The sequence below is a fragment of the Panulirus ornatus genome, chromosome 64 (genome assembly GCF_036320965.1).
Source record: "Panulirus ornatus isolate Po-2019 chromosome 64, ASM3632096v1, whole genome shotgun sequence".
NCBI lineage: Eukaryota > Metazoa > Arthropoda > Malacostraca > Decapoda > Palinuridae > Panulirus > Panulirus ornatus.
The window spans coordinates 1,780,494-1,793,486 of record NC_092287.1 but is presented as its reverse complement, the minus strand read 5'-3'; the positions used below and the strand labels follow the sequence as shown (position 1 = coordinate 1,793,486).

Genomic DNA, 12,993 nt, shown 5'->3' with positions numbered 1-12,993 from the left:
TTTCAACTTTTTGGAGCCATGGATCCCTCTTAGTTTTTCATGAAATACACCCATAGATTCCCAGCAAGCTTTGATGGAATCTAGTTTGATCAGTGACTATCCTCTCATATACATACAAAACTGTGCTAAGATCTGTTCCTCTACAATAATTGCAATCACTTCTTTTTCCCCTTACTTTTATCAAGTTAAACTGTTACTGCCTCCATTCAGTCATCAATTCAGTCATCACACAGCTGTCCAATTTTTAGGGCTTCCATACACTCTCTCCAGATCAATGTTTTGCAGGTTACCTCCACTTTTCACCATCTTGCTCACTATTCTGTCTATAACCCAAACTTATCCATTCTTTAGCAACATTATTATTCTTGTTATTTCATTTGTTATGTTTTCCTCTCCTTCACACCAATTCTTCTTTCTCCTAACCTGTAATCCTACTGTACAAAAAGCCACATCTACTTCACCATCATTTCCAATACATTCTTTTAGATCATCTCTCCTTTTATAAATTTCATCCTCAGTCACTGTATTCTACATGATGAGGTTAATTCTTGAATTCTTGAAGGAAAACAGGATCCATATCCTAGATGGTCCTCCTTGCTTTATATGTTGTAGTATAAAAAGTGGCATGTACTTTGCAATCAACAAAGAAATATTGGTCAGAGAACTCAGCAAGAAACTGTGTAAGCAGCAGTGCTTATGTATTGTAAGAGTGGATTGGAATAAGGTAAGCGAATAAACTGTAAGTGTGATGTTTCAAATAACTTTGGAGAGTAAAGAGACCCAGTTGATGAGATAGATCCCCACAAGTGTACAAATCCCTACTGTAATCACAAGAAAGTAGTTCATTTCTGAGGTAAAATTTGGTTTTCGATGCCAGGTATATGATTGTACTGTCAAGTGCTGAACACATGTAGCTGGGTATTGTGAACCATACAAAGGTGGGCATACCAACTGAGACCTATATATGTGCTATATAATGAACACTAAATATCGCTAATCCATTTGTCACAATCAATTGTAATTATTTCCATGTCCTAGGCAGTATGTAACCTTATCCTTGCTGTTGTTTGTTACAGGTGGTAGAAGTAAGTGGGTGGGGATGGCAACACTTTGGGATGCGTACTAATGGCACAGTGGGTCAGTTGTTTGCCCTCCAAACGTTGGATTATGAGGACCCTGCACAACGAAGAGGTTTCCGCTTTATGGTGCAAGTCACAGACAGGGTGAGTTGTGAGCTGATTACTAGAATGGACATACTTCACCTGATGCAAATTAGGACTTTCTTTTCAAGATGGAGATCGTGTTTTGGGGAAGTAATGAATCCCTACGCTTAGATGGCTGTAACTACTTTTCAAGTGAAAATTTGGTGATTATTTACTTCACATTCTACTCAATGAATATCAAGAAAAGCTGCTACAACTATCAATAAAGATATAGTTGTGAGGGCAAAAACAAAATGAAAAGTATACAATTTTCAATGATGAATGATATTACGTCCACAACATCAACCACTGACACCAGTTTCTCTTCAATGTTTTGTTCCATTAACATTCCTTCCCTATATATCCAGTTCTAACAAGAGTATTATTTCATAGCTCTTTAAAGTTATTGCAGAATTACATTTATATTGTAACTATGAAACTGAAGTATTTACAATAAAGCATATTTATTCTTGTTCTGATTTTTGACATTTTGACACAAAATAATCATATAACATAGCTTATACTGGAATCCTGGTTCCTCGACACATCACCAAGTTTCATTTGTGGTAATTTGCTTGGGCTATTGTCAATCACTGCCTTGTGGTACTGATTCAGAGCTTTTGTGCCACATGAAAAATGAGAATTTCATCAATGAGTGTTTTACATGACAAAAAAAGTCACAAAAATCCTCACAGTTTCACTTGTCCTGGCTCAGCCAAATGACAGCAAAGTGCTCTGCATGTACCACAATGATCCACCTCATATGATCTAATGCATGGTTCTTGCCCTCTGGAATGTTCAAGCCCAGATTTCCCCAAGGCCTTCTTCACTCAACCTTTCCATCTCCTTTTCAGCCTTACCCTCCCCTTGCTCCTTCCACCTCTAAAGCATATATCTTCCTAGACAATCTTTCTTTGCTTATCTTTTCTGTATGCCTGAACCATTTCAGTGCACCTTAGATGGACCTCACTTACAATGCTCTTTCTTTGTCACTGTCACTCTCATAAAATCAGTCTCACACTGCATATCCTATGGCATTTCACTTACATAACACCATGCTCCTCCTTTCCATTGCATTGAAAGCCTACAATTCACATTTAGATAACAACACTGTTGGGAATAACATATCATAAAACATCAATTTTTGCCCTTACAGACAATGACCTCTCCTTCCACACACTCTTTAGTGTATCTAAGATCTTAGCCCCTTATTCCATCCTGTGACTAATTTCAGTCATGGTGGTGCCCTCTGCTACCAAATTTACTCAGGTACCTGAAACACTCCACCTCCTCTAGGTCTTCCCCCATTCAAAATTACACTCAAGCCATCCTGTCTTATCCCACTGCTGCATGTCATTTCCTTACTTTTTCACATTAACTCTCAACTTCCTCCTTTTACACATTCCCCTAAACTATATCACTTTTGCTGTTTCTCATTATAGTATGCTACCAGAGCTGCGTCTTCCACAAACAGCAACTAGCTTTCTCCCCAAGGCCCCCATCCCCAACATAATGTAGACTCCAAAACCCTTACATTTACCCCTCTGTTAATATCTGTCTATAATTTAATCCTTATCCCTGGGGATAGGGGAGAAAGAATACTTCCCACGTATTCCCTGCGTGTCGTAGAAGGCGACTAAAAGGGGAGGGAGCGGGGGGCTGGAATTCCTCCCCTCTCTTTTTTTTTTCTTTCTTTTTTAATTTTCCAAAAGAAGGAACAGAGAAGGGGGCCAGGTGAGGATATTCCCTCAAAGGCCCAGTCCTTTGTTCTTAACGCTACCTCGCTATCGCGGGAAATGGCGAATAGTATGAAAAAAAAAAAAAAAAAAATTTTAATCCTTAATGATAGGGATCAAAGAATACTGCCCATGTATTCCATGCATGTCACACAAGGAGACTAAAAGGGGTGGGAGCAAGGGGCTGGAAATTCTCCCCTCCTATTTTACTTTTTCAAAGGAAGGAGCAAAGATGCAGGACAAGTGAGAATTTTCCCTCTGAGGCTCAGCCATCTGTTTTTGACACAACCTCACTAGCATTGGAAAAGGAAAAAAATGCACTCCCAGCAACAAAAAACCTTGATACAGATCTATTATTACTTGAAACCCTTCACCCTCCTTCCTTCCTACTTTCACAGAAACCTTGTTTTCCCTAAAAAAAAAATCTTGTTAGCATATTACTGACTCAAAATAGTGTACCTAAATTTCTTAACTTCTTTTAAAAGTTCATCACCTAACTTTGTTTTACATTAGTTCATTAGAATTATTGATTCTGTATGGCACTACAGGCTACCACTTCACTTTTCTTCCTTTCAAAAACCAACAAACTCTCAGTGGGTGTTATTTCCAACTTTCCTATTTTATACACAATTTTTTTTTTTTTTTTTTTCTCATACTATTCGCCATTTCCCGCGATAGCGAGGTAGCGTTAAGAACAGAGGACTGGGCCTTTGAGGGAATATTCTCACCTGGCCCCCTTCTCTGTTCCTTCTTTTGGAGAAAAAAAAAAAAAAAAAAAAAAAAAAAAAAAAAAAAAAACCGAGAGGGGAGGATTTCCAGCCCCCCGCTCCCTTCCCTTTTAGTCGCCTTCTACGACACGCAGGGAATACGTGGGAAGTATTCTTTCTCCCCTACCCCCAGGGATAAGATACACAATATGAAACTTATTTCCTAACTATCCGTCTTCACCCTAGGGGCGCGGTGGGTGGAGTGAGGCAAGGCACACGGACACAGCATGGGTGGAGGTGCAACTGCAGGATGTAAATGACAACCCACCACAATTTCATCGCCCACAGGCCCACATCACTGTCAAGGAGGACACTGCCCCTGGAACCCTTCTCATTGCCCTTCCAGCTACTGACCCAGACATGGTTAATGCCTTCTGTCTAATGCTGACTTACTTCCTAGTGAAATAGTCATCTTTTTTGTTATAAATGTCTAAATTGTACACATCTTTCTTTGAACTTGCCATCATGGTCTCAATATTAGTGGTGCTAAACTTTTAAGAACTTCTCAACATCTTCCTTGATGGTGTCATCTAAACAGTTGTTCTTCTGAATTAACTGAATATTTATCTATAATCATGATTACTCCAGAACTTCTGAGAAAGAACCTTTGTGTTACTAGGGAAATCTTTCCAGAAGCTCCTGCAGCCAAGGCTATGTTACTTTCAGTAGTGGGGAAATGTGGACTCCTTTGGAATTAATTCTATAATGAGACTGTATTCCCTATGATACAGCCTTGCTAAAGGTGACTTGTCAATTGTAGCATAACCTTAAGCAGGTGGAGTCCAGTAATAACTTTTACTAAATATTGTGTCACTAACAAAGCCCATGTTACTAGATTTTGCATGTATGTGGTATACTGTGAGTAAAAGCATTGTATCAGTGTATGAAAAGGAATACAGTTTCGAAGAACTTCCTGCTCCAAAAGAGTCCTCATTTCCTTGCTCCTGGTTGCAGCCTTAAAGTTGCCGTAACACCATAAAAGTTGTCCTGAGCTGGAGAGGGAACTGTGGTTTCTGTGCATTGTACATGGCAGCTCGTGTATGGATGTGAGCAGACACGGCCTATCTTCGTCTGTTTCCCAGAGCTACCTCGCTGACACAGGGGTGACAATGCTGTTTCCTATGGGGTGAGGAGGTGCTGGGAATGGATGAAGGCACGCAAGTATGAATATGTACATGTGCATATATGTATATGTATGTGTATGTATAAGTATATATGTGTGCATGTGTATGAGCATGCATGCATATGTATGTGTATATGAGTGGATGGGTCTTTCTTCATCTGTTTCCTGACACTATCTCTAACTCAGCAAATGGGATAAAGTATAATAATAATACATGTATGTATGTATATGTGTATATAAGTGGATGGGTCTTTCCTTGTCTGTTTCCTGGTGCTACCTTGCTAATGCAGGATATGGTGATCAAGTGTAGTAAAACATATATATGTATTAAAAGACCTGTTCATCTCCCTACAGATGAACCAACAGCGTGTGGGCTACCGGGTGGTTGGTGGATGGGGTGCCCTCAGTGTGGACAATGGCGGGGGTATTAGACTATGGCGAGCCCTGGACCGTGAGGCACCTGGTGGGGAGGTGGGTGTGGCCAGGGTAGTGGCCACAGATGAGGGCCATCCATCTCTTTCCTCCACGGCCACCCTTACCATTGCTGTGACTGATGTCAATGACTGCCCCCCTCGGCTCCTACCACCCACCATCCTACACGTGACTGAGGGTGCCCCTACATCTTTCCTGGGTATCATCACTGCTACTGATGATGATGTATGGGCACTTGCCCATGGTCCACCTTTTAGCTTCTCCCTTGCACCCTCCAACCCTGCAGTGGTCTTGAGCACCATCTCCATCAAATATGATGCAAGTGAGTACAAACACTTTTTTCTCTTTAATGGGACACTATTTGACTGTTTCATCACCAATAATATCCACAGTAACCATGGTGCACTGGTAATTCTCTGCATTCATGAAACACACTAGCTGTGTTCATTCTCATTATCAGATATCTAACTAGGGGATAACAGTATATTCTAGCTGGTTATTATCACGTTATAACCAGAGACAAAGTGAACACTTTTCTGTCGTCTAAGAATGTTTCCCTTAAGTGATCTACACAATACATGTTTGATAGTTGATGACGGCAAAGAATCACCTTTGCATTACTCAGTGACATACAACTTCAGTTTATTAATATATTAAGCAACATTTCGTATGGTGTCATGCAATGTATGTTACTGGTCATTGGGTTGAGAAATGGTGGTACTAGACTAAGAGCTTTAAGATACTATGTACAGTGGTAGCATGAGCTATAAATGCACATAATACATAGGCTTTCTGATTTCATATGGTATTACTGGTGTGTGCAATTTCTGCTGTGTTTCTGATGTTACATTATGGTACCTGGCTCCATGGTCAACCTGCAACATACACCACGGGCTTTGGTTGTATAGTGGTTAACATCGCTGACCATAATTCTTTCATGGGCTTGCCCAGGTTCGAATCCTCAGTGTAGCAATTGGCCCACTACCAACCCAGCTGTTGATTCTTCCTTGAGGCTAGTTGACAGATTGGTAGCTGGTTTAGAATGTTGTGTGTGATAACTATTTGTATGTTATAGTCAGAGGGTTTTGCACTCATGATGTCCTGTCTCTTAAACTATATATACTATGTGTACCAGTTCTTTACTCCTAGAGTATATACGCACAAACACACACACACATACACATATACACCCTAGTCTAAGCCAGGCACCCATTTACTGACCTGCCTTAAAGGGAGAATGAATGCATGGGCTGTGCAGGCCAACTGCGACACCTTGGATTTGAGCTCATGCAGATCCGATCCCAGATGGGCCCATACTGACACATGGTGTGAGTATACACACCAAAGACCTGGTATATAAACAAAATTAAGAAAAGGGGCAATACAAATGCTGAAACTCTCTTCTTGTAGCACAAAAATAGTAATAACATACATACAAGGCATATTTTACTAAGGGTGATTTGGGGTCTTATGCAAGAAATTACTGGACTACACACACACAGATCCATATATACTGTAAAATTATGCCATGCTGCAGATGTGGACAGCAGGCGTGGTGGGGCAGAGGTGTGGACGATGGGCCCCCTGGACAGGGAAGAGCACCGTCAGCTAACGGTTGAATTGGTGGTGACAGATGCTGGTGAGCTGGCTGCCACACAACCCATCACCATCATCATTGATGATATCAATGATAACCCCATGAAACCTGCAGCCAAGACTGTCTTTCTTTGGAAGACTCAGGTCACTCATTCCAGTACTACTATATTACCATTATTATTATCATTATCATTATTATCATTATTATTATTATTATTAATATCATTATTATTATCATCATTATCATTATTATTATCATTATCATTATCATTGTCATTCATCATTATAATTCATACCTGTTTTCCTACAGAACACGCAAATATATTCATGAAACACTATAAACCACAACTCAAACAAACCCTAGAAAGGAGTCATAAAAAAAACACAAAAATCTATCCTCAAAGAACAGCTCACCCAACTTTCACTCCAATTGACACAACCAACACTATCAAAAAAATCAAAAATTAATTTTCACATCAAAAACTTTGATCCACTTGCAATAAAAGACCTTGCAGGCATCTTCAACCACTTGTGGCTACACAATAAAATCCCTACTGTCTACCAACTTTCCAACCCTTACCATCTATGTAACTTCTGTCTTCAGCACCCAAACTATTTTGAAAGACAAGCGGTAACAGGCAGTTATGAAGTGAAGAGAATATGGAGTAACCACACAGAAGGATTACTGAAAGTGTTTGATGAGAGGGCAGAAGGTGTATGGTGTTTAGATCAAGGAGGTATGCAAAGCAAGAGTGTCATGGCAAGTAAGTGGTGAAAAGAGAAGAGGTGATGAAAGCCTTGCTTGAGATAATACATTGTAAGGCAGCTGGAGTGGATGGTACAGCGGTAGAATTTCGAAACAAAGGGGGTGACAGTGTTGTTGATTGATTTGTTAGGATTTCCAATCTACATATGGATCATGGTGAGGTGCCTGAGGATTGGTGTAATACATGTATAGTGCTGCTGTATAAAGGCAAGGAGGACAGGGGTGAGTGTTTGAATACTGAGGTATAAGTCTTTTGAGTTAATCTAGAAAGTTGTATTGAAGAGCGGTGATTAAGAGTGGTGGCATGCAAGGAGCATTAAACTGGGGAGGAACAATATTTTCAGGAGTCATAGAGGATATGTGCATCAGGTATTTGCTTTGAAGAATGTACACGAGAAATACTTAGAACAACAGAAGGATTTGTAAGAGTCACTGATGGATTTGGAGAAAGCATATGATAGGGTTGACAGAAATGCTTTGTAAAAGGTGCCATGAATATACTGTGTGTGAGGAAAGTTATTAGAATCAGTGAGCCATTTTCATCAGAAGAGTAAGGCATGTGTGGCAGTAGAAGGAGACTGGGTGAGTGGTTCCAGGCGAAGGTGGGTCTTTGGCAGGGGTATACGATGTTAGCATGGATGTTTTAATTTGTTTGTAGATGGAGTGGTGAGGGAGGTATATGCAAGGATTTTAGAAAATGGGGCAGAAATGCAGTCTGCAGTGGGTGAGAGGTCTGGGTAGCAAGACAGTTGCTTGCTGATGACACAGTGCTGGTGGTAGATTTGAGTGAGAAATTGGAAAAACTGGCATGTAAGTTTGGGATATGTATGTATGTATGTATGTATGTATATATATATATATATATATATATATATATATATATATATACATATTTTCTTAATTTCCCAAAGGAAGGAACGGAGGGGGGGGCAGGGTGAGGATATTCCCTCGGGGGCCCAGTCCTCTGTTCTTGGTGCTACCTCACTAATGCGGGAGGTGGCAAATAGTTTGAAAGAAAAAAGATATATATATATATATGTGTGTGTGTATTTGAGAGGAAGTGCCTTTCTTTGTCTGCTTCCTGGCGCTACTGTGGGAAATGGTGACCAAGTACAGAGAAAAAATATGTATATATTTCATACCTGATAGCTGTTTTCCATGCTAGTAAGGCATCACCTAGGACAGACAAAGAAAGGCTGCATCCACTCTCTAGCTGTCATGTGCAATGCAACAAAATCACAGCCCCTATCCACAACCAGGCCCCACAAACCTTTCCATGGTTTTCCCCAGCCCTTACACATACCCTGGTTCAGTTCACTGACAGCATGTCAACCCCTGTATACCATGCTGTTCCAATTCACTCAATCCCATGCATGCTTTTAACCTGTATGTTCATGGCCCCAATCACTCAAAATCTCTTTTGATTCATCCTTCCACCTCCAATTGGGTATCCCCATTCTCCCTGTTCCCTCCCCGAGACACAGGTGGTACCGTTGTTATAAAAGCTTCAAAAGTGATACTTTAAAATTTAACCCTTTCTTACTAATTCTCACAATGACACCATCAGGGTGGGGGTGCAGATGCAGCACTGGGCAGGGTGTATGTGGAAGACCCAGATGATTGGGACATCCAGGACAAGACCTTTGCCTGGGCTGGACCACCCCACCCGCTCTTTACCCTCCAGCCCACTACTGGGGAAATATTTGCCTCCACACAACTCAGAGAGGGAAGGTAAGTGCTATGATAAGAAAGACAGAAGCCCAATATAGGATGTGCATGTGAAATTACAGGTAACAGTATTGTGCATATTAACAGTTCTGAATACTCCAGATGGGGCACACAATAAACAGCAGTACACTTGTTCATAGATTTTGTCCCACCAAACAGGAACAATGCTGGATGAATTTTGCTATCTTCATTATTTTTGGAGTTATGGGCTAGCAGACTCCTTGAACTATCGACTGGGTGCCACATATCATAAATGGAATGAAGTACATTCGTTAAATCTATATCAACTTAGAATCATTAACACTACTCAAGTACACATGGTGAATATGATTTACTAGTAAGTAATGGCACATCAATGTCTCGGATGTTTGCTAGTCCAAGACCTACACCCTGACTCAAACAATCATCAGGATACTCTGTCAAGTTACAGTCATGAATCCAGCTCTTCTTCAAGTACATACTGTTAGTCCTTCATTGAAGTGCCAACCCAGGACTATTATGATTATAAAAAAAAAAAAAAAAACTGCTATGAGACAAAGAAGCATGAACACAAACTGTTTCCTATCTCTTACTAATGATTTTATTTTCTTAAGGTAGTGTGATGATGCAGGCAAATGAATGCACTAATCATGGCTATCTCATGTACGCTACATATACATGTATATACCCCAACCTAAGCCAAGTACCCATTTACTGACAACCCTCTAAGGGAGGATAAACAGCTGCTGTGCCCAGGATTCAAACCTGAGCAGACTTGTACAACAAGACACTATCTGTTTGCACATGCGGTATCCTTTTCAGAGATTTGAAAGGTATGTGGTGATCAAAATCCCCCATGAAAAGTTCACATATACAACATACAAAAAGTACTAGCCGAGTAGAGACCAGTACTGGGTACCTTTATATACATGAAAGTTCCTGTATTCATTAAGCCCCTGAAAATCAATACTAGAGTCTATTCAACATCCTTGTCTCTTAAAGACCAATACTAGAGTCCACTCCATGCAATCTTTACCTTCAGAACGAAGATTAGATTTCAGCAGTAGCTCAAATAAACAGTCATGATTCATTACTGATAAATTCCTAACTTCTTTTCATTTCACTTTACTTCTTGCACTTAAAATGGCTTTTAACTGGAGCAGTGTTGCCTTTGCCAAGTCAGTCACAATAAAAAAAAGATGAAAAAAGATGGTCATCATCCTCCAATTTCTATCTCTTCCCCATGCTACCGATACAGATGGTTAACAGGTACGAGAATAAATTGCCCCTCATCTTTCCCCACTCTAGGTATGAACTGCACTTCAGTGTCTCTGATAGTGTGTGGGGCCAGAAGAACGTGGCGGCCAAGGTGACAGTAGTGGTGCAGCACCTGTCACTGGAGGCTTTGGCGCATGCCCTTCCTATCACCCTCACGCCCACCACCCCACCAGCAATTACCACTGGTTGGACACCCTCGGTAATGTTGCTCTCTGCTGTCTTATGTCAACAGTGGGTAATCCATTGTCCATGAATAATCTATATGAATTTATACCATATAAGGAATGAAATGTGAACATAAAGAATGCAATTTCCTACAAGTAAAAGTACATTTTTCAAAGAGATAATGTTAAGGTCAATACATTACTGTGTGAATAGCCTTTGTCACATATAACATATTAAGATGATATATGATCCATCTAGGTACAATTTGACCTAAGATGAAGATCAGATATTCGCTGACATGTTATATGCACCAAGGAATGCTTCCACAGGTGTGTGTCGACCTTAACAAAAATATCAAGATATTCTTACTTTATATAACTGCGTGACTGACTTTCTAACTGTATATTATGATCTCATAACTTTGTAGAAATAATTCATGGAAACATTTTGTGCATGGATCATCCAATTCTTATGACTAACTGCACACATGGGACTGCAGCTGGTGGTTTACTGAAATGTAAATCATGGACCTTTGTAAAGAATTTCTTGTCAGTAATGGAATGGAGATGTTCTGCTTTATGCACACAGCCTTGATACAAAGGCAAGAATTCAAACAGAAAAGGACAACTGGGTCTTTTTGAGGCTGTTGCTGGAGGAGACCAGAAACTTTTAGCTTGGTGTGGTAAAAGCAAAAAGACATACAGATGTTTTAGAGGGAAAAAGACTTATAAGCCTTTCATGTAACTAAGTAGACACAAACAAAGTGTCCTGAATTTGAAAAGAAATATATAGTGTCTGCTTTTGAATGTACTAAATACATTCTGCTCTCGACTACTCTAACTGGAAAATCATTCTCTGTGTTAACAATCCAGTTGATGAAAAAGTACATTGCCTCATTCAAGGTAAAACATTTGCCCACAAGTTCATATCCATTGGTACGACTGAAATCAGATTAATCTAGCCTTAATTACCTTTCTTATATTGAGTTTATCAAAACCTTTAATAATTCTGAATATCTGTATCAGATCATCTCTTAACCCTCACTGTTCTAAGCTAAATAACACCAAGTCATAGGATGTTCTCAGTCTAGGAATCATCTTGGCAGCTCACCTCTGTACCCTTTCTATTCTATGTCTTTTTCCAAGTAGGATGACCAAAACTGAATACAAATTCAAGTCTGAGATGCACAAATGAAATGAAAAGTGAAATGACTTCCGTAGACTTAAATTCAAAAAGCTCTATCTATGAATTCAAGAACTTTGCCTTATTTACAGCTTCCGTACACTGCTTACTTGGCTATAGGTCACCTGAGATTATTACACCCAAGTCTTTTTCCTCATTTACCTTTTGTAGCTCAAAAGATTTCATACTGCAGTTTGCCTTCTTGTTTTGACTACCAATAAGTAATACTTTTGTACTTACTGATATTAAAATTCATTTGCAACCTAAGAACTCAGTCCACAAGTTTGTCAGTTTGAAGCTGTGGACATTTAATCTCTCTTGAAGATTAATCTCCCAGTTTAGTATCATAAACAAATTTCAACATCTAGCAATGCATCCTATTATCTGTCATTAATATATATGAGAAAGAGAACTAGTCTGAAGACTGATCCCTGTGGCACATCATCAGGTACTTTAGGCATATACAGTAATGATCCAACTAGTTTGATATTGTCCATGATAAGCCTCATGCTATGATCCATAAAGTTTGTTTATATATCTTATAATTTGTGTGTTTTGATGATGTTGTGTATATCTTATTCCACCAGTTGTACCGGTAATAAAACTTCAAAGATAGAGGAAGCAAAACTCACTTTGTTTATGGGATCATTTCTGTTCTGTAAGGTGACCATGTTCCTTAGTGTTTTGCTGTATATTATAGGATGGAGGAGGTGGCTTGGGCACATTAACAGAGGCAGTGAAGCAGGTGTTGGGCCGGGCAGCCCAAGCTGTGGAGATTGTTAGTGTGTATGGTCTCACTTCTGACCCTGGCACCAACCCACCACACCTCAGGTCCAATGTTGGCCCAACCTCACCACCCTTTGCCTGTGTGTGGCTCAGCGTAAGACAGACGAGTGGAAGTTTCATGGACCCAGTCAAGATGCATGGACTATTAGCACTACACCTGCAACAGGTGAATGCAAATTTAGCCTCTCCCCAAAAGTCAAGCAGCTTCTCTTTACAACAGATTGTCATACATCCTGATATACTTAACAATGTT

General features: G+C 39.9%; 2 protein-coding genes across 7 annotated transcripts in view; one reads left to right on the top strand and one right to left on the bottom strand.

Moving 5' to 3' along the window:
* LOC139746260 (uncharacterized) overlaps positions 1-12,993 on the bottom strand; it is a 224,400-nt gene that overhangs the window by 134,199 nt on the left and 77,208 nt on the right. For all 4 annotated transcript variants that reach the window (XM_071657291.1, XM_071657294.1, XM_071657290.1 and 1 more), the window contains one exon: positions 6,482-6,609. The gene's annotated coding sequence lies outside the window, so the exon portion shown is untranslated. The remainder of the gene's footprint in view (positions 1-6,481; positions 6,610-12,993) is intronic.
* LOC139746258 (putative neural-cadherin 2) overlaps positions 1-12,993 on the top strand; it is a 92,930-nt gene that overhangs the window by 67,493 nt on the left and 12,444 nt on the right. For all 3 annotated transcript variants that reach the window (XM_071657287.1, XM_071657288.1, XM_071657289.1), the window contains 7 exons: positions 1,077-1,223; positions 3,892-4,068; positions 5,183-5,582; positions 6,798-7,000; positions 9,190-9,353; positions 10,638-10,806; positions 12,655-12,906. In XM_071657287.1, the coding sequence (XP_071513388.1) occupies positions 1,077-1,223; positions 3,892-4,068; positions 5,183-5,582; positions 6,798-7,000; positions 9,190-9,353; positions 10,638-10,806; positions 12,655-12,906 (1,512 nt within the window). The remainder of the gene's footprint in view (positions 1-1,076; positions 1,224-3,891; positions 4,069-5,182; positions 5,583-6,797; positions 7,001-9,189; positions 9,354-10,637; positions 10,807-12,654; positions 12,907-12,993) is intronic.